At 43.2% G+C, this 22,816-nt stretch overlaps 1 protein-coding gene across 2 annotated transcripts in view; it reads right to left on the minus strand.

Annotated features, from left to right (window-relative positions):
* The window catches only part of LOC148018429 (phosphatidylinositol-glycan biosynthesis class F-like protein), a 79,152-nt gene extending 57,116 nt beyond the window's left edge, over window positions 1–22,036 (minus strand). For both annotated transcript variants that reach the window (XM_087662155.1, XM_087662156.1), the window contains exon 1: window positions 21,742–22,036. In XM_087662155.1, the coding sequence (XP_087518281.1) occupies window positions 21,742–21,960 (219 nt within the window). In that variant the 5' untranslated portion in view covers window positions 21,961–22,036. The remainder of the gene's footprint in view (window positions 1–21,741) is intronic.
* Window positions 22,037–22,816: the final 780 nt, after the last annotated feature.

Raw genomic sequence — 22,816 nt, forward strand, 5'->3', positions numbered from 1 at the left:
CTATGCCGTCTACAAACTGCCGCTTGCTACTCGTTGAACCCGCCTGCGACTCCTGCAACACCTACCCACGTGCCACACTACAGCACCTACCCACCTGCGACATCACGTGATAGATGACGGAGAGACAGATTCATAAAAAAAGATGGAAGCACGAGTGTCCTTCTCCTCCCAACCACGCCTAGATAAGTGCTGGCCCTCTATCCGGATTCCTTTGCCAGCCGTCAACTTCCTGAAGTCCTACTATTCCTGGACTCCCTTACTCTCTAGGATCCCCTTAACCCCGTTGGGGCGCCCAAGAGCCCGGACGGTCATTCTCGTGCATGTTCCCCTATATTACCTTAATGTGACATTAAATGTCACTTTTAATGTCACATTCCATATTTATGACCTTAATGTGACATTAAATATCACTTTTAATGTCACATTTCCTTCCCCTTAAGAATCGGTTTCGTCCTCGAAAACGATACTTGGAAGGTCTAACTGTAAATCGGGAAACCTTTTCTTTAAAGTACTTACTCGCTCCCATGTTGAGCTTTCTTCTGAACAATCTTTCCACTTAACCAAACATTCTTGATAAAGTATTCCTCGTTCGCCTATTACGAACATTTAATATTTTTTCTGGTTCATGTGGATTAGATTGGTCATAGAATAACTCCTCAATATCATCATTTAAGATTAGATTATCCAAATCACCCAGCTTCTTCCTTAATTTGCTTACATGAAAAACTGGATGTATTTTACTACCAGCAGGTAGTTGGAGCTTGTAAGCCAATTCTCCCACCCTTTTAAGTATTATGAAAGGACCACAATACCTTGGTGAAAGCTTTGGACAGTGTCCCTTTTTCATAGTTTTAGTTTGTTCAGGCACCTTAAGATAGACCAATTCTCCTTCTTCAAAGGAGATGTCTCTTCGATGAGGATCTGCATATGCTCTAGCTCGATTTTGAGCTTTTTTAATATTTTCTTGAGCAAATTTTAACATACTATTCATATCCTCCAAAAAATCTTTAGCTGCCTGAACCTTTTCCTTATGCAGGCCTACTGCAAAAGGAGCTCTGGGCTGAAACCCATACATTAACATAAATGGACTATATCCACTGGAAGAGTGCTTGGCACTGTTATATGCAAACTCTGCTATCGGTAAATACTCTTCCCAATTAGTTTGCCTTTTACTTACATATGCCCTAAGCATATCTTCAAGAATTTGGTTAACCCTTTCAGTTTGCCCATCTGTTTACGGGTAATCCGCCGTACTCATGCTAAGTTTAGTATCCAATTTCCTAAATACCGCACGCCAAAAATGGCTATCAAATTTTCTATCCCGATCAGAAACTATATTTGCCGGAAGGCCATACAATCGGTATATGTTCTCTACGAACAATCTAGCCAATTCTGGTGTTTTAACATCAGTTGAAGTTGGAATAAACCTAGCCATTTTGGTTAACCTATCCACAATCACCCACACAGAGTCGTGCCCCCTCTGTGTTCTAGGTAGAGCAACAATAAAGTCCATGGAGATACTCTCCCATTTTTCCGAAGGAATTTCTAATGGATGGAGAAGTCCTCCCATTTTTAATTTTTCAGCTTTATTAACCTAGCATTTATTACATTTGACCACATAGTCAAGGACGTCCTTATTCATTCCAGGCCAATAGAACTGCCTTTTAATAAGACTATAAGTCTTATTAACTCCTGGATGTCCCGCACTAGGGGTATCATGACACTCAAAGAGTATCTGGCGCCTTATTTCTATATCTTTCGGGACACATACCCTACCTTTGTAGAGTAAATAACCATTATCAATGGTAAAATTCTTCCACTTGAATCCAGTTTGAGCAACCCCTGATGCTCCATTTCCTTGTTGAACATCCTCAGATATTCCTCCCTCGGTAGAAGCACTTTCAGTTGGATCCCCATTTTTTATTGCTTCCCATATGTTGGAATATACCGGATCAACCTGGCATTTCCCTTTTAAAGATTCAAGCAAGTTGGAAGTGAACTCAGTAAAACTCAATTCATTAATGATGGGCATTCTGCTGAGTGCATCAGCTACTATATTATACTTTCCTTTTCTATATCTGATCTCATAGTCGAACTCTTAGAGGAGTTCGGCCCATCTGGCTTTACGCCCGTGTAAATCTGGTTGATCATTAAGCCACTTAATGCTTTCATGATCCGATAAAATCAAAAGTTTGGCACCATACAAATAGTGCCTCCATTTCTTCATTGCATGTACTATTGCATACAGCTCCCTCTCATAAACAGAATAATTCTGTTTTGCACGATCTAATTTCTTGCTTTCAAAAGCAACTGGTCGACCTTCTTGTAATAAGACCGCGCCTATTGCCTTATCACTGGCATCAGCTTCAACCACAAATGGTTTATTGGGATCCACTATTAATAATACTGGAGCTATAGCAATAGCTACCTTAAGTTTTTGAAAACTTTCATTTTGATCTGTTCCCCAATTAAAACTTTTCCCTTTCCCTTTAAGTTGGTATGTCATTGGAACAGCTATTTTGGCATAATCTCGAATGAATCTACGATAAAATCCAGATAAACCTAGGAAGATCTGCAGCTCTTCCAGGTTCCGTGGAGGTGGCCATTCAATAATTGCCCTTACTTTTTCTGGATCCATGTTGATTCCCTCTTTCGAGATTATATGCCCTAGATATTTGACCTCTTGTGCAAAGAATTCACATTTAGTTTTCTTCGCATAAAGGGAATGTGTTCTTAACAGTTGGAATACTAATTGTAAGTATTCCAAATGTTCTTCTGTTGATTTACTAAAGATCAATATATCATCTAAGAAGACTACTACAAAATGTCCTAGATAGGGCCGTAAAACACTATTCATCAGCTTCATAAAGGTAGCTGGTGCATTAGTGAGGCCAAAAGGCATCACCAAAAAATCATAATGCCCGTATCTAGTACGAAATGCCGTCTTGGAAACATCTTGTGCCTTAATTCTTATTTGATGATAACCTGATCTTAAGTCTATCTTTATGAAGAATTTTGCCCCTTACAATTGATCAAAAAGATCTTCCATTCTGGGCATAGGAAATTTATTCTTCACCGTTATTTTATTAAGTGCTCTATAGTCAACACAAAGTCGCATAGAACCATCTTTTTTCTTGACCAATAAAATTGGTGAAGCCCAAGGTGAATTACTGGGTTGAATAAACCCTTTATCCAGGTAATCCTTAATTTGTCTTTCAACTTCTTGATGCTGTGTTTCACTTAACCTATACGGTGGTTTTGAAATTGGGTGTGTATCCTTATTTATATCAATTGGGTGATTTATATCACCCCTATCTGGTGGAAGGCCACTTGGTAAATCAGAAGGAAACACATCTTTAAAGTCATCTAACAAACTGTTCAATTCATTATTAACATTCAATTCACAAACATAAGAAAATTGTTGCTTAATATTACAGAAAGTAAAAGTATTCTGTACAGGAAGAGACCATAGCATATATACCTCACAAATTTCCTTCTTTATCAGCTTCTGAACTTCAGTAGAACACAGCAAAGGATTATCAGATACTTCATGTTCACCTTGAATGACAAAAATCTTACCATCCCTTTCAAATTCCAGTGTATTATGGTGATAGCTACGTTTTAAGGATGGTTCCAATCCCCATAGCCACTCCCTCCCTAGAGCAATATCAGCTCTTTCCATGTTCATTATTTGGAAATCAAGCTTATCTTTATATCCTTGAATCTCAATTTCCAAATTGGATACCATTGTATCCCATATTTTATTGTCTTGGCCTTGCATCATACGAACAACATATTGATGCTCACTGTTTTGTTGGGGAAGTTTCAATTTTTTGACAAGTGCATAATTTATAAAATTATGTGTGGCAGAGTCATCAATCATGACTCTAACCCTTTTTCCAGCTATCAATCCATGTACTCTAAGTAAATCATGTGGCCCAAAAGTAGGCTGCCACATAGAAGTTGACATACAACACTTATGTTGTACATCCATGTGCAAGACCTCTAAAGATTTATACTTTTCATGGCCCTTTAATTCTAAGGTCTGCACTACATGGATTTGTTTTTCTTTTCCCTTGCCCTTGTCCTTTCCTTTGTCTTCCCCCTTTTTCTTTTGAGGGGGGCAATTCCAAGCAACATGGTTAGGGGATAGGCAATTAAAACACAATTTTTCTTTTTTGGCCTTATCAAAGTCATCAGGACTTAACTTTGGCCTCATATACGGTTTCTTTTCAAAAGGTTGTTTTTTACCCTTGAAAAATGACATTTTCCTTTTAAATTTGCCCACAAATTTTGAGGTTTCTAATTCCTTAGACTTGGGCTCCGTATCAGTGAGACTAGTGAGTGTACCTAGGCACGTACTATCTTCATAAATTAATGCAAATTTAATTGCCTCTTCAAGCGTCTTAGGTAAACTCCGTTTTACTTCCTTTTCACAGGCTTTGTCCAGTCCCCTAATGAATCCTCTTGTTTTTTGGAATTCATCAATTCCTTCTAGTTTGAGGATTATCTCACGATATTCCTCCAGATATGTCAGCAGGGGTCTTCCCTTTTGTCTGACATAATCCCAATCTTCCCAATTTCGTTCCATTTCATTTTCAAGAAGAAATTCTTTTAAAAAGACGGATTCAAATTGAGCCCAAGTTTCAGGTATTTTATTCGCCTCCTTTAAAATTCGCCACCACTTATATGCTTTGGGCCCCAAAGTTAAACTAGCCTCCAGTGCTTGGAGATATGGTGGGGTATTCTTTAATTTATGTAAATCTTCCCATTTTTGGAGGAAATTAAAGATTGTGTCTTTATTCCTATCTTTTTCCTCCCCGTAAAATTGAGGTGGTTTCATATCTTTTAAAACTGGATTATCCCTCAATTTATGGTAAGTTTGGGGTTCCTTAGGATCTCGCATAGTCACATCTAAATCTTTCGATGAAGATGGGACATCTGAGGTTTCTATCTTATTTTTTTCTCTTTCCAACAATAAAGTTAATTGAGATTTTATTTCAGTAAGTGTTTGGGTTAAAAATTCCATTTGAACCCCCTGAGTTTGCACACGAGCAGTAAGATCATCGAATTGCTCTCGCGTGGCAAAAAATTCTTCCCATTGTTCTTCTTGTATGTCTGGTTCATGGGGATCTACCATAGGTTGATCCCCGGAACTAGAACTTTCCATTACCCTTTCTTTCCCTTTTTCTGCCATTAATACACTGGAATTGGAAAGCAAAAATAAGAAATTTGCATACAAGATAAAGTACTTCCCTGATTTTTAATGGCAGGCTGTGGCTTCAGTCGTGTATGATATTTTTCTATCTGTCTCACGCACAACAATCGTGACACATTTTGCCTCCGTTGAGCACCATCAGATCACGTTTTGCCTCACGGCTGATGCCTCACGACTGATGCAGCTGACGCCTCATCTTTTATTGACCAGAAACAGAATCGTGTTGTCTCGCGCTGGTTCTGGTTCGTTGTGCAGGCGTTGACCAGAAACGGAATCCCCTTTTCGCCTTTCGCCAGTCGACGGACCAGAAACGAGTCCCCGTTTCTTTTTTTGCCTTACGTCAGTCATTTCTCCCAAAAGAAATGTCACTTATGTGACGTGGTGCTTCTCCCCTTTTATTTTCCTTCACGGCCCATCCCGTCACGTTTTCACGGCACCTAATACTCACGCGATGTGATGTGGCGATTCTGGCTTTCGCTTTTCTTCACGACCCGTCGATTATTATCGATGTCTCTTATGACCAACGACTCCAACAATTACTTTTCGTGACGAGTCACGTCATGTCTGGTCCATCGAACTTTCGCCTGAACAGACTGCGGGCAAATTCATCACTGCCCTTCCGTTGAAGACCTCCAGGAATCCTCACGGCTCTGATACCAATGATAGATGACGGAGAGACAGATTCATAAAAAAAGATGGAAGCACGAGTGTCCTTCTCCTCCCAACCACGCCTAGATAAGTGCTGGCCTTCTATCCGGATTCCTTTGCCAGCGTCAACTTCCTGAAGTCCTACTATTCCTGGACTCCCTTACTCTCTAGGCTCCCCTTCACCCCGTTCGGGCGCCCAAGAGCCCGGACGGTCATTCTCGTGCATGTTCCCCTATATTTACCTTAATGTGACATTAAATGTCACTTTTAATGTCACATTCCATATTTATGACCTTAATGTGACATTGAATATCACTTTTAATGTCACATTAATGTCACAGCACGAGTCTGCGTGTCAATGTGGAGATGCTCGCCTGTCAGATATGATACCAGTTTGTTGGAGCCTAATGGATCTAGATGGAGTGAGCTGAGGGTGAGCACATCAGATATTGCACAGAGAGTAGAAAGCAGTAGAGAGGAGTGTGAGCATGACACACAAGATGTTCAGTACAAAGACGAGTGTACCACTTTTAGGTTTTGATAGTATATAAAGTACAAGAGTGTAAGGGTGCGTTCACATTTGAACACTGTGAAAGGCACAATGAGCCCTTATTCCCAACATCAATCTCCCTGCATGCTTCCCCAGGTTGCTACAAACCTTAATTTCTGTCGTAAATTAGGATTGACAACAGAAAAAAATACAATTTCTCAATCTCCAAGGATTAGAATGATGAGGTCTTCGGAGCAAGGTTGGGAAAGCTCGAGAATGAGAGAGAATGTTGAGTGTAGGGATGGACTGACAAGGCATGGGCATGGTAGCCATATGAGAAACCCAAGTAGATGGAATGGGAACACAGGAAGCAGAAGATGGGAATCCCTGCATAGGTGTAACCCAAGGAGAGAGTGAAGACACACCATAAGCGGAGGATGGAAATCCCTGCGTTTGAGTTATTGGTGTGCTCATTTGCTGAAAGGTGAGAGCCACTGTGTTAAAGGGTGACATTCCCCCTAATGAAGTACCATGGTGCAAAAAGCTGACAATTGCTGCTGATGCACTTTCTCTTGAAGATCACAATCTCTGATGCTCCTATTGTTGTTGGTGCATCCGTTTGGGGCTGGTATAGCAGGACAGCAGCTGATTTTGATCAGTTTTTCACGACAAATCTCAGAATTTTCTCTCTTTACAGCATTCTCTCATCTCCTTCAGCCTATGCTCAACCATTCTCAGCAATTCTCAGCCATTTGGAGGAGATTTCAGCCATTTTTGGTAGGCTGATCTATAATTTCTGCAGTAAACCCTAATTTACAACAGAAATTAGGGTTTAGCAGCCACCTTGGGATCCGTGCCAGAGATTGAAGGCTCAAGGGACTGAAATCAGCAGCTGATAATTGAAGATTATCAAGGGATTTCAAGAGCCAACCCATCCCAAATTGATTTGGAGCAGCATTTGGCCAGCCAAGGGTCAAATTGGAGAAGAAGTCCTAGGTGAATCAAGGGGCAAATGACCCAAAAGGCTTGCTGGTCATTTATGACAGCAAGAGCAATTGGTTAGCAGGAGGAGATTGAAGAATCTCAAGTTGTACTCCTTCCAATTGAATGAAAGCTAAAGAAATACCGCAAGGGGCGCCAATTTTGGGGCCAACAGGGTGTCTACTGTCCAAGAATGTTATGGTAAAGTGTGTATTTCATTTTATGTGCATTTATTTATCACTGTAATTAACTCTTAAATCAGGTTATCACCACCCATTCCAAGAAGGAAGCTTGGTTTCAATTTGAACCTGCCAGACTTCAATCAATGCGTCAGGGAAGTCCATCTTTGGATCCTATTCATCTATATAGATATATAGATGAGGCGCGGCTGCCCCATCTCACCACCCTGTCATACTCCCTCTCTCGCACTAGAGAGTCATGAGGGATGTTATCACCACCACTAGAAAGCAGCTAAGAAAGGGGCCATCAAGCCCTTCCTGCGATTCGAATAAGTTTATCCTTTCCGCACCTTGGACCTCCTTGGTCGAAGGATCGGAGTTTGAGTCTGAGGCAGATGATGACTTGTTGAAGGAGTCCACATCCCATTTCATCTTCTTCTCCATCTTCTTCCTGAAAGCAGCTAACTCTTTGCAATCCTTCTGTAAATGGCCTTTCTTCCCACAATGGTAACACTAGGTCTTCGACTTCTTCTTCTTCAAACCCCTCTCTGAAGCTGCAAAAGCCTCACTAGAACTTGACAAAAGCCTCCTGTGGAACCGCAATGATGCCTTATGCTTAAGCAGCATCGAGGTCATATGTGTAAAACTAACAAGAGTCGATGATGTCTGCGTCCTCAAAGCATTCACCACTCTAGCGAACACCGAAGGGAGTTTGGAGAGTATTGAGTCCAATAAGATGAGCCTCTAGAAGGGCAGATCGATTTGCCGAAGCTAGTCCTGGATTTGGGTCACACGAAATAGAAACGACTGGATAGTATCTTTCACCTCGAACGAAATTTGTTGGAGTTGTCCATAAAGAGTAATGCCCTCATGGTGGAAGGTGCCGCATACAGCAGTTGCAACTTCGTTCATACTTCAAAAGATGTCCTGCAGGAGGTAACCGCCAATAAGACTTCTTAAGAAATACACCGAAGTAAGACCGAGTAAGCACAAGCATTGTCTGAATCCCATGTAAGCACCGCTTCCTCATGGTTGTCTTCATCAAAATCAGCTAGAACAAGAGAAGGCCATTGAGGACGTTCAATAGCTCCGCAAACCACTTACCATAACCACTTCTATATAAACCAAGTCTTCATCACATCACTCCATGTAAGATAATCAAGTCCATGTAACTTATCATCAGTGGATACACACAGAGGAGCCATTTGTAGAGGATTTAGTAGAGAAGTAGAGAAAAGAAGATATTTGGAAAGGGAACATAGCCAAACCACAAGCACAAACTATAGAAAATGAGAGTTTGCATACAATATTCACCAAAATCTGACCAAAACAAGAAGAAATGTGCTGCGAAAAGTCAAAAAATCAGCCAAAAACTGCCTAAAACAGCAAAAATGGCCTAATAATGTAGTTGCCTAGCCAGGAGGAGATGCATAGACACCAAAACGCAAAAATGCCTAAAATATCCAAAATAATGTGCCCAGCCTCTGCATGCACAGACTCACACGTGAGCTGATATATCTACTAGCAGATAGTAGACCCCTCCATGTCGGTCATGTGAAGCACCTTGTATATGGGAGTGACCGCAATGACAAAGCCCCTCACATCCATCCAAAATTTATCCTTCAAGCAAAGCCATTGAACAGCCTTCACTTCTACTTGACTCGATAAGGACTCCCCTTCAAGCCACTCCATGAACTCCTCGAACACGACCATCTTTTGGAGCTTGTTCTGAATGTTGTAGAGATGCTCGAGGAGAAGCCACATGGCTGCAAAGCATGTCTTTGAAGGCTTCTTCAACTCCAAGTCCGAGTACAAGCCAAAAATCACAAGAACTCAAACCTTGCCATTTATGAAAATGACGATTGTGCAAGCATCATCCACAATCCTCTTTACCCACACCAACTTGTCTATATCTTCCATAAGAGGATCTAAGCAATGTGTGGCACATGTTGTCCATACTAAGGATGGAAACTCAGCCTCAAGTTTCCGTCCCATAGAGGCACGATTAGAGGCATCTATGACAACTTGCACAACGCTTTGCACACCAACCTACAAGATCACATATAATGAAGTTAGAATCAATATATTTGAGAATTTTTCAAGTATATAAAATTAATAAATTTGAAAAGTTACAACTTGCAAGTAAATTAATCAATTACCTCAATGATGGCTTGCCATATGTGCAAATACATAAAGCAGCCCGTGGTTCTCCTTCCCCTTGTACCAGCATCCACCACTCGTAGGAAGTACGTACCAAGCATGCAAGAGACAAGGATATTGATAATCCCCCTTTTTCTACAATCACTCCATCCATCAAATAGAATAGAGCACCCGTACTTTGCCCAACCGGCATGCATGAGTTCAAGTAAATTATCAATCCTCTCTCTCTTCATCAAGTTTCCTTGTACGCATGTCATGATATGTGATACCATACCATCCCTCACATGGACCAACAACGGCAATGGCTTTCACTATCCCCTTTCATTGATCTACTTTGAGGATGTGGAAAGAGAGATTACACTCAATTATGGTACATGCAATCTCTATTTGAGCTTGCTTTTGTCTCTCTTTGAGAAAAGAAAGAGGATTGAATACTTGACCCGTTGCTTAAACAAGTGTGGCTTGCTTCTTCGGCATAGATGCCCCACTTGAATGGCTTTTTGTCAATGGGATAAAGGAGGCCCCTCCGACAGAGAAAATAGAGATGGTTGGTAAAGGATCTTCTTCATGATCCAAGGCTCCATGATCGAGAGACACCACCTCCTCGCTTGCCCTTGAAATGTCTTTGCACCACTTCAATGTCAAGTATTTTCAATAACATTCTTGGTGGACATCGTCAGGAATGGCAAGGCATGGTTTGGCCTCCCCTCCCAATTTACATATGTGAATGAGGAGGCAGGTGATGGATGAGGTTTGGATCTTGGGGCAATACTTGCATTGTTGCAAGTGTTGGATTTCTCCTTCACTCATTCAAAGTAGGCACAATGCAAGCGAAAGGCCTCATGTTCTCACCAATGGTAACCAAACTATTGAGCTAAAATATGCATTACTTGCTGATTACCCTCTTAAACAGCCCCACAACACACTAAAAATGCTCTTTTAGAGTAAAACCCTAAAACGGGGAGCGGTTCGAGAAAGTTTAGTGGAAACCCTAATTTTTGGGGCGCCCTTCCACATCTATAAATAGATAGGCTGCCCCCATTCAGCCATCATCCTTGTTTTGCAGGTTACACCAACCCACACACCCTCTGCTGCTGTTGGCACCCAGTTTCCAGCCTGCAACCTGCTTCCATCTGCTGTCCAACCATCATCAACTGCAGCCACATCATCTTCAGCCTGTCCATTGCTGTAGGCGACAGTTCTCAGCTGCTGGCGACTGCTCCAAACTGTCCAAGACTGCTGTTCAGCCTGCTGTCCATCATCTCCAAGGTCAGCCAGCCTGTGTTTTCAGCATTGCAGGCCCTGACGCTCTCAGACACTGTTTCAGCTTGCTGTTTATAGTAGACTATGCACAGTCTCCAGCCCCCGATCGGTGGTTCACTGCTGCGTTTACCAGTTTTCAGCCTCCAAACTACTGCATTTTGGTGACCAGCCTGCTGCCATTCACTATTCAGCACTCCTACACTCCGACTGATGGTCACATACTTGGGATCCGTCTTCGGTAGACATCACACTCCAACATTGCTTTGCCCTTGAGCACACTGTACACTCTTACATTCATTTACAGCATTCATTCGTTTCAGAGTTGTGTTCTCTCTCTCCCTTCTTCTGTTTGTGTTTGAGTTTTTGTGTTTGAGTTTTGAATTTTGCGTTTAGGGTTTGAGTTCTGAGTTTTGTGTTTAGGGTTTGAGTTTTGCCCTCTGTGTCTGTGTCTTTGTGTTTTTGTCGTGGTCGTACACTCCGTGTGTTCTCAGTGCAAACCCTAGCAGTCTTCTTAACATGGTATCAGAGCCGGTGCTCTTGTAAAGAGTATCCTGCAGATATTGTTGAGAGCTAGTCTTTGTGCAAGGCACACAATACGACTCGTAACCGAATCACAATGTCCCAGACACCTTCTCTAGTTCCTATGATGTCTTATCAGGCTTCTCCATCATTGGAGGCCTTGAGACGGCATTATGGACTCGATGAGGAGAACGACACTCCACCTTCACCAAATTTCACTAACATGACAGAGGACGACTTTGAGGAGTACTATCGCAACAAGTACGGTGATATTTACACCCCTCCTACTAGTTTTGCTACCACATTTAGACCAGTTGGTGAGGCTGGCCACCTCTCCGATCATGGAGGACATACGGCATTCGAAACGTCTGGCGATCCACCTTCATCATCTCCGCCAGGTCCAATGTCAGGTTTGTACAATTCTTTTGTGTTGCATGAATCAAAACCCTCGCTTATTTCTTCTTTTGAGGTACAGGATCCGGATGGCTTTGCGTATATGAACTTCAATAGAGAGGGCTCACGAAGCAAACGAAATTCAGGTACATCTACAGCTTCTATTTCATTTGAGCATATTACACACACTTCTCACTTCCCTCCCATCCCATCCTCTTCTATATCACACCTTAATCATCTCTCATCATCTTTCCAAAATCTTGGATTATACTCCACATCTGCATCACACACCCTAGGGGTTGGATCTACCATCTCCGCTCCTAGCACCTTTTCCTTCTCCACCCCATTCTCTACCTTTTTGCACCATGGTACTTCATTAGGGGGAATGCCACCCTTTAACACAGTGCCTCTCACCTTTCAGCAAATGAGCACACCCATCACTCCTGGGTCGACTGTGATGGGCATCCCCCTCACTATCCCCAGCTTCACATCTCCCATGACCACTCATACATAGGGGTTTCCATCCTCAACTTATGGTGCATCTTCACACTCTCCTTGCGTTACACCTACGCAGGAATTCCCATCTTCTACTCCCCGTGTTCCCATCCCACCTCCTTGGGTTCCTCATGTGGCTACCATGCCCATGCCTAGTCAGCCCATCCCTACCTATGGATCCACCTTGCACACTACCAACATGCCTGGTGGGCACTCTAGGGCCCATTCCCAAGTGTACTCCACTCCCCCATCCTGCCCCCACTACACTTTTTCACACTATCCATCTCCGAGCACTACCACTCCTATTGCAACGGCCAAGAATGCCTTCACGGATAAGACACGTTTTAACGGGTCAAATTTCACTACTTGGTCGAATTTCATGCAACAAGTGCTTGAGTCTTAGGGTCTTAGAGACCAACGAGAGCAACTAGTGACAACCAAGCTTATAGCCCTATTCGACCAAGAACGTAGACAGGAGTGCTGAAGCTACATTTACCATTCTACATTGCACCCCACATTGTTTTTCGATACCGGAAGTGCACCTGAAGAAAAGCTGAAAGCCTAATTTCTCACATTGCATGGAAAAGAGCACACACACACACACACAGAGTGACAGTAGCTTGAGGATTGTCTGCAAATAGCAAGAAACTCACTCACACTCAAGAAATTGAACGAACCCACTAGTAGAAGGATTGTCTGCAAATAGCAAGGAACTCACTCAGAGAGCAAGCCATGTGGACGAGAAGTGTCGCTCCAAGGCCCAAGGTCTTCCACCTAAAAAGCCTCAGCAGACCGCTGCGACTTCACAATCCAGTGGGGCTATGCCTTCCGCTGCTGCCCCATCTGCTCCCCCAGCCCTCATAGCGATTGCTAGACATGTGGCACCCAGACAGCTTCAGCGGCCATCCTTCTCTACTCCTAAAGGATTGGTTGATTTGTCTGCAGGTTCCGATCCCCTTGCACTTCATGCATCTATCTCACCTTTCTCTCCACCTCATCAGGCGTTCCCTTGGCAGAGCCCTGCTAGTGGACGTACGTGATGATGGCCACCTTCTTAGACTAGCATGTCTCTAGGTCCTTTCGGATACCCTAGGTAAGTCTACATTCATTTTTCGCACTCTTAGAGTCGGGCCCATAGGATTTTTGTCTCTACATTTTAAGCCTTTCGCTGCATTTACTCACACACACATACACATTTGCATCTTTGCACTTGTTCCTTTAGTTAGCTTTTCATTTTTGTTTTGTTTTGTTTTTGGAGCATCTCACTACTGACCTCTATGATTGCAAACTTTGATTTCCTTTGCAGGTTTTGTTTTCAGTGTAGGGCTAACATGCAGGTTTGCCCAGTCCTACCTAGGCTGGAGACTTGGGATGTGCGCCGTTCCTTCATGGTTTCATCATCCTTGGAGTTTTGCTCTTCTAACAGCATGGAGGCTTCCCCTCCCGAGGCGGATCGTGCAGCCTCTCTTGATGCTATCATGGCAGTGACTTCTACCTAGCTCTTCCAACTGGGATGCTTCCTCCTCTTTATTCCTTATGGTTCTCGGCACCACAGAAGACCGACATCACCCTCCTCTTCCTTCTTCGACATCTACATCCACGTTGAGAGGGAGATCCTACCCTTCTTGGTATTCTACAGGCTTCAGCACTTTGTCTTGAACATCGGCTTCTCCCCCCTGTTGTACCTTACCGTTTGCATTGCATGATTTTATCATCTTTGTACTAGGGCGCTTGGGCAAGTGAACAATTTTCCCATGAGGGACTCTATCCAAGTGGCACATGTTGCATGAGTATTCTTCAACATGTAGCATACTTTGCATCTCATTATGCAAAGCACCACTTCAGCGGATCCTAAGCTGTTTCCACCAGCGGCTATTGTTACCACACCACCATCCTTCTTCATCACATGGATACCTCATCACCTACTTTTCCTCGTCATGGACACCCTGAGTGGATGGGTTAGCTTATACTGTTTTGTGATGTGTTGGGTGTACCCTCCCTACTCTCGTCTTCTAGGTCACTATTCCTCAATCTGCCGCATCCCATAAAATTTACCACACTTATTCAAAAAAAAAAAAAAAAAAAAAAACACACACAAAAGTTCCATATAGTTCCATCCGCCTTTGTAGGGCTTGGTAAGCCACTGGGCAGCCGACTGCACCCTTTGTCCGATGCCACGTCCTCTCTGGGATGACTACTTGGATTCCCTTGGTAAAATAACCATTGCCTCTGTAGTCTTGGTAGGCCACTGGGCAGACAACATGCACCCTTTGTCCGATGCCTTGGCTACTTTGGGGTGGGATGCCTTGGGATACATCAACATCACAATGGTTGGCCTAACCTTTCGGCTCAGTTTTGGGCCTGAGAGGGGATGTTGAGCTAAAATATGCATTACTTATTGATTAGCCTCTTAAACAGCCCCAAAACACACTAAAAATGCTCTTTTAGAGTAAAACCCTAAAATAGGGAGCGGTTCGAGAGAGTTTAGTGGAAACCCTAAAACGGGGAGCGGTTCGAGAAAGTTTAGTGGAAACCCAAATTTTTGGGGCACCCTTCCACATCTATAAAAAGACAGGCTGCCCCCATTCAACCATCATCCTTGTTTTGCATGTTACACCAGCCCACACACCCTCTGCTGCAATTGGCGCCCAGTTTGCAGCCTACAGCCCGCCTCCATCTGCTGTCCAGCCATCATCGACTGCAACCACATCATCTTCAACCTATCCATAGCTGTAGGCGATAGCTCTCAGCTGCTGGCAACTGCTCTAAACTGTCCCAGACTACTGTTCAGCCTGCTGTCCATCATCTCTAGGGTCAGCCAGCCTGCATTTTCAACATTGCAGGTCCTGACACTCTCAAACACTGTTTCAACCTGTTGTTTACAGCAGACTGTGCACAGTTTCCAGCCCCCAATCGGTGGTACACAGCTGCGTTTACCAGTTTCCAGCCTCCAGACTGCTGCGTTTTGGTAACCAACCTGCTGCCATTCACTATTCGACACTCCTACACTCTGACTGGTGGTCACAGACTTGCGATCCGTCTTCGGTGGACATCACACTCCGACATTGCTCTGCCCTTGAGCACTCTGTACACCCTTACATTCATTTACAGCATTCATTTACTTCAGAGTTGTGTTCTCTCTCTCTCCCTTCTTCTGTTTGTGTTAGAGTTTTGAGTTTTGCGTTTAGGGTTTGAGTTTTGCCCTCTGTGTCTGTGTCTGTGTCGTCGTGTTTCTGTGGTGGTCGTACACTGTGTGTCCTCAGTGCAAACCCTAGCAGTCTTCTTAACAACCCCTTTGGGACGAAGATTTTGAAGCCATTCATTCCTATTAGTTGGTCATATGAAAAGTGGCCCCATCGTTAGCAAGCCATGGCTTCTCCTTAGTTGAGGAAGTGAGAATTCTATCCTTAACCTCAATTTTCAAATAGATGCACAAAAGCAAACTTAGTAGTAGCAAGGGTAGCCTTCGAGTTCTGCAAACCTTTTTTGGCTTCAAATGGGGGTACTTTTGCCAACACTTCTCCTCTCGATGAGTGCCCTTTTCACAATGTGGGCACTTAGGCTTAGTCTTCTTCTCAACCTTCTTGTCATCCTCTTTCACGTTGTTTGCCTTCTTGTTTCCCCCTCTTGCACCTATAGCAAATGCTTTAGTAGAGCCGGATCCATTGGCTCCCATCTCTTTGAGACGCTCGTCATGAACCAAGTCAAAGATGCATTAACCTTTAATCATACTACATCAATTCCTAATCTACTACCCCATTCACTCTTCAACAAATTAGTTCACCCCTTCCTCTTCCTCAGCTCTTGGGTCCTTTCCCTTCATAAGTCAAGCTGTCTCTCAGCCCTAATCTAACCACCCTATTGTTCCATCATTAGGCCATCCAAGCGACCTATTCAAGGCACTCCAGCTGCTGGATTTTACTGCCGAACAGGCTGCCTAGCAAGTCATCCCTAGCTGCTGCATTTGTTGTTTGGAGGTCGGCATCTACCTCGACATCATCACCTACTGCTGCATTTTGACTGTTGTACACATTCCAGCCAATCGCCTAGCTTCTACTAGTTGCCTACAGCCTGTCTACACCTGTGTTTGCATCCGTGAGACTCCCCAAAAAGTTGGCAACATCATTCTCAGCATGCCCAACCAGTTTCCAGCCCCTCCTACTGCTGCATTTGGTGGACAGCTAATTTTCAGCATCAAACACTTTTGCATTTTCTCCTCCAGTTGGCTGCCCAGAAGTTGGCTTGATAGCAGCCATCATTCCAAAGAGATTTCAGCATCTTCTTCATCACCAAAAACTCCTAAGGATTGCATTTCGATCCCTCTACAACTGTCCATCATCACCCAATTTCGTCTCCGACATCCCCCTACCCAAAGGACTATGTTTCACTCCCCCCATAGTTCATCCACATCCAAAGGTGTTGCCACTTGATCAACTAGGACATTGCAATCACCTCTGAGCTCAAATCGACATCATTGACTCAACTCTTCTCACCTTAGTACAAGGTCCGACAGACACAAAACCCTGAGGCTTGCTCTACTCCATTGTATCAGCAATGAGCATGATTCATTATTCAATTCTTCTGTTTTTCTAAGTTCTATGTCGCAGTGTTTGCCATACACACAGTGTGTTCCTCCCTGCAAACCCTACACTTTCTTTACACTACCTCACAATAAAACATTACATGCCACTGTCATCCTTCTTGCACAATTTTTGCAAGCAAATGAGAGGGAAAAAAGACACCCAATAATGATTGAGTCCCCTCATCAAATTGTATCAAGCTCTACCATGGCTTGGAGTGGCAACTCACTAATCATGAGACTATTGCATGAAATCCTCTTAAATAGCATGGAAATACAAACAATGACAGCATTCCATGCACAATATCAAGTAAGAGTTCTCTTACCATTGCACCTATAGCATGTGCCCCCCATGATTGCTTTCCCTTGCTTCCCTTGCTAGTAGCATCCCATTCCACCAATGAAGCACGCTCTTCGAAACTTGGACCGTCATGTTCCCATGAGCTTCCAACATAATTATCCATGTTGTCATGCCACAAAGTAGAGAGCAAATTGTTGCCATGACACTAAGAAAACGCCCACATAGACCCTAGTTACAAACATAACATGACCCATGTAAAGTAATGGTATGGCAAACACAAAAAACGCAAAGTGTACAATAGCACATAGAACACAATCTATAGTATGTTGAATGATAATGAATGTATGCACAAATGATGATACAATCCGATAGCCTTAAACCCTCCTAGTCTTTCTAGGACCAAGGTAGAGGTGGTTGAAGGAGTGTTTGTCGCACTATATCATACTTGAACGGATACCAAAACACATCAGCAATCTGATGAAAAAGACAGCGGCAGTGTAGTCCCCCCAAAAAGGCTGAAAATGCAGATCTTGCCAAAAGGATGATTACACCAGTTGATCAGTATAGCTCGGATGTCTAGGAAGCAATAGGGCGACCTACCAGGCAGCCAAATGCAGATGTACTTGCGTCAAAGATGACATCAGAAGTTGGAAATCACACCAATAGTCATGCTAGATGGTCTTTTCTAACTAAGGCAAAACACCCCAACAAGCCACCAAAAGAACGACAATGCTCAAGACCTTTGGGATCAACAATGACCATGACACTGGTGTTAAGAAGACTGCTAGGGTTTGCACTGAGGACACAGAGTGTACGACCATGACAAAAACACAAAGACACAGACACAGACACAGAAGGCAAAACTCAAACCCTAAACGCAAAACTCAAAACTCAAACACAAAAACTCAAACACAAACAGAAGAAGGGAGAGAGAGAACACAACTCTGAAGTGAATGAATGCTGTAAATGAATGTAAGAGTGTACAGTGTGCTCAAGGGCAGAGCAATGTTGGAGTGTGACGTCCACCGAAGACGGATCCCAAGTCTGTGACCACCAGTCGGAGTGTAGGAGTGCTGAATAGTGAATGGCAGCAGGTTGGTCACCAAAACGCAGCAGTCTGGAGGCTGGAAACTAGTAAACACAGCAGTGTACCGCCGATCGGGGGTTGGAAACTGTGCACAATCTGCTATAAACAGCAGGCTGAAACAGTGTCTGAGAGTGTCAGGGCCTGCAACGCTGAAAATGCAGGTTGGCTGACCCTAGAGATGATGGACAACAGTTTGAACAGCAGTCTGGGACAGTTTGGAGCAATCGCCAGCAGCTGAGAGCTATCGCCTACAGCAATGGACAGGCTGAAGATGATATGGCTGCAGACGATGATGGCTGAACAGCAGATGGAGGCGGGCTGCAGGCTGCAAACTAGGCGCCAATAGCAGCAGAGGGTGTGTGGGCTGGTGTAACCTACAAAACAAGGATGATTGCTGAATGGAGGTAGCCTGTCTATTTATAGATGTGGAAGGGCGCCCCAAAAATTAAGGTTTCCACTAAACTTTCTCGAACTGCTCCCCGTTTTAGGGTTTCCACTGAATTCTCTCGAACCGCTCCCCGTTTTAGGGTTTTACTCTAAAAGAGCATTTTTAGTGTGTTTTGGGGCTGTTTAAGAGGCTAATCAGTAAGTAATGCATACTTTTGGCTCAACAACTGGAAACCAAGTCACCAATCCAAAGCTCTAGTTCAACAACCCCAACCCAACATCATCGGCCTCTTCATATAATCCCTTGTCGCGACCCTCTCTTAAGTTGCCAAACTTCCAATTCATTATTCTCTTCTAAGGGACTTTTTAGATGGCAAAAGAAACTCCCTTTAGATCAATACAAAACAGATGTTCTTACATCTTCAACCCTTAGCTAAGTTCTCTTAAGTCTCTTGTCACATTTTGAATATTCCGAAAAGACCTAACATTAGGCTCTCTATCACTCTAGTTGATGAACTCTTGGACTAGAATAATTTTACTATCTCAACCCACCAGCTTAGCTCAATGACATTCCATAGGGAATCCATTCTTTCTTTCTTTCTCTGATCTCTCAATTGTGTCCACACCACACAGCCTCAAGAAAGTTTGTGTTTGATAAAGTCAGGGCTGAAATATGTTGTTGCCAACAGTGAACAACACTTGCCCACGCTTAGACGGCTGATTGATGTGTAAAACCTGCACAAAACAGCAAAGGACGTGTGGTCTTCCCTTCGTAGAGCCTTGCAGTCCTCTCTTTTGGCAGATACCATGTGAAAGTGTGCAACAGGAGAAGAACACAAACATGGAGAAGGGAAGAGAGAATCTAAAACAAATGTAAAGAATGGAAGGAAAAATATGCATTGACTCAAAATGGAATGCTAATACATGGACTGATCAGTCCCTGCACACAGCCCAAAGCATTAGTGAGCAGACCAAATCAGGCTGATGACAAAGAAGTATGCAGACTGATATACAAAGTGCTCAAAATCTACAAGTAAGATGGCTGCCAAGTGTGGAGCGGACTACTATAAATAGCACTGCAACCCCCAAACTGACTACCTGCATAATCTAGGCCAAAAACATGGTCGATTGCAGCCTAGCAGCAGCAATTAACACACCCACCTGCACAAGTCACTGGCTCTACACAGCCTGGGCATCATAAAATATCTAAAATGCACTAAGCTAAGTAACTAGCAGCTAGGGTGAACACACTCAAAAACTTACTAAACTAAAATGCACCCTAATGCAGAGGCTAGAAACATTCAACGCTCTTCCGTCTCCATCAGACTCTGATGGAGCTCATGAATAGGAGATGATCAGCATGAAATAATGCAGGCCTGCCAGCCATCTACATCAGCATCTTGGTTGTTGTCATCCTGTTCAAGGACACTCCCTATTGCAGCATGGCATCCATCAGCTATGTGTGATTGTTGCCAGCCTTCTCAACCTAGTCTGCAGTTGTTCAGAGGTTCTTCTACCTGCTACTACTGCCCAGACATCACCTATTGCATCATCTACACTACACATCAGCAAGCAATATCACTGACAAGCTATTGCCACCTGTGGCAACCTGTTTTCCAGCTGGGCGACCTCATTCTACCCTACATTTTGGACAAGAGCTGTTGTGGTTTTCATCTTCCATGCCAATGTAATCTACATTTTGCATCTCCAGCAAGTTGTGATCAGATTTTGCACCTTTTGCATCAAATTTTCAGTCATAAACATCCCCAATTGGCCCTCGACTCCTGTGTGACATCACCCCCAACTCCAATCAACTACATCTACTTCAAACGTGGTGGTATTGCTGCAATCAGGATCCATACATGAAGGATGATACTCTCCAACACTCTCTTTCAACCCCCCATTGCGAGAGTCAATGGCTGTTGGACATCTCCACTCCTTGAGCATCTCATCTGTACAATCTTCTTCACTCATTCATATCAAACATTTATTCATTCATCATATTCTACTTCTCTCCCCTTTTGCATTTTGTGGTTTTGTTTGACTTATTGTGTTTTAGCCGTATTTTTACATTCTATGTTTTCTTTGTGCAAATCCAAGCATATCTTCACGTCACATATGCCCATTGGAATTGAACCATGGTGATGTGACCTATAAAATATAGTAGATTAGGCACAAGCAATTTCAGTGTACGATGGCTAGTCTAATGGTCATTATGAGTCACCGATATTACCACCCTAATTCAAGAGGAGTCAAAATGGTTGTGTGAGTCTTAAAGCACAATACAAAAGTATTGAAGCTCTCAACATTTCAATTAAAGGTGTGGGAGCTCATTAGGAGCCTCACAAGGTGGCACATTTGGAAGGCTCACTACAAGCCAACATTCAACAAAGAAAACCTTGCTATATATGCCACCTTGGCAAAGATTTGGCTGCCTGTTATCTATTCCCTCCTAGGCCACTAAGAGGAGCTTCAAGGGAATTCTCAGCATTGACAAGATCTTTGAGAGCTATTCCTTCATACATGGGTACATCCAAGCTTGTTCACACTATGAGAGTCTAACCCATGATGGTGTTACACTCCCCACCCCCACCTTGGCTTCTTTCCCTATTCCCCTAGACCACCCTAAGATTCCTTGCATTCATATGATTTGGGCTACAACTAGTCCAACTAGATCTTTGAGCACTTGTACTTTGTCAAATATTAGCCACAATTTATTTTGCAAAAAAATAAAAAAATGACATATGATATTTGGGGCAGTCTTACCAGGGCTATTTGGAGGGTAGTGAGGATATATGAGTGATTACTGTTTGTGAAGGTTTAGTGTCACATCAGTTACAGTTTGTAGAACCAAAAATTGTGGGCCATGTGGCTGATCTCTTTACCCTAGCTCTATTAGAAAAGAGTTCTATGTTAGCTCTATTAGAGGAGAGCTCTATGTTTGTCCTCTACCATGGCAAGCCGGCCATTGCTAACGTGAGCCTTAATATATATATTAGGTAGCTAAGCGTTGGCACATATGATATTTGGGGCAGTCTTACCAGGGCTATTTGGAGGGTAGTGAGGATATGCTCGACCAGGTTGAGACCGAGAAGGTTGGGCAGAACCCACAGGCCTGCCACCAGAGCTGACACAGGGGCCGCATGTAGGATGAAAGCCACAACGAAAGAGCAATCGGGGAGATAGCGAAGGTCTTCTTTCACAAAGCTGGCATTCTTGTCCGCAGCAGCCTGCTTCGTCGCTATCCTTGGATCGTCCATCGTCTCTTCTTCCTCTCTAGGCTAGCCACCACCATGGGGCCAAGTGTTTACGAAAAACCCACGTTGAATGTCTCCAATGAATTTGCAAAAAGGCTTTTTAACAAAAAAATGTTCGAAATATTAACTGGGTTGTCACGTGCAACTAGGTTTGGGTAGTGCCAAGTGGTGTTATTTTTGCTCTTTGTTTAAGTGTTTGTTTATGAATAGCTTGGAAGAGTATGCTTTACACTTGAGAATGCTCCTCTTGTTCAGCTGAGAGCTTGTCGAGAGATAGGAAGGCCGATGGAGATGCTCCATCTTCCTTTTACTTCAACGCTCTTAAAGTCAAAATGGAGAGAGAAACGATTGCATGCATCTAAGATGATGCTAGCAATCTTTACATTGACATTACAGGAGACTTGCACCTTTTTCAACACCACTTAGCAACCATTGTTGAGAATCCTTATCCAAATGCTCCTGATTATGACCAAAACATGGCTGAATTGTTTCAACAATACACTCCATTAATAACTCAAGATGAAGCCAGAAGCTTGTGTCGACCCTTAACAAAAGATGAGTTACACTTTGCCCTAATAAAAATGAAAGATGGCAAGTCTTCAGGTGTGGACGGATTTCTCGCAAAAGTATTCAAGGCCCTATAGGATGTCTATGGAGTAAACTTCAAAGGATTCATAAAGTATTGCCTATGCAAAGGAGAGTTTCCAAGAGAAGCCAATGTCAACTTAATCAAAGTCATCCCCAAGTCAACTTTAAGGATTAAGCATCTCATTGGGGCCTCCTAACAAAGCTAAATATGTCATATGAGCTGGCAACAAAGGCATTAGCATTAAGGATCAAATTGTTGCTAGCACGTATC

The sequence above is a fragment of the Lygodium microphyllum genome, chromosome 21 (assembly GCF_053477565.2).
Source record: "Lygodium microphyllum isolate KBCC chromosome 21, Lygodium_microphyllum_v1.1.10, whole genome shotgun sequence".
NCBI lineage: Eukaryota > Viridiplantae > Streptophyta > Polypodiopsida > Schizaeales > Lygodiaceae > Lygodium > Lygodium microphyllum.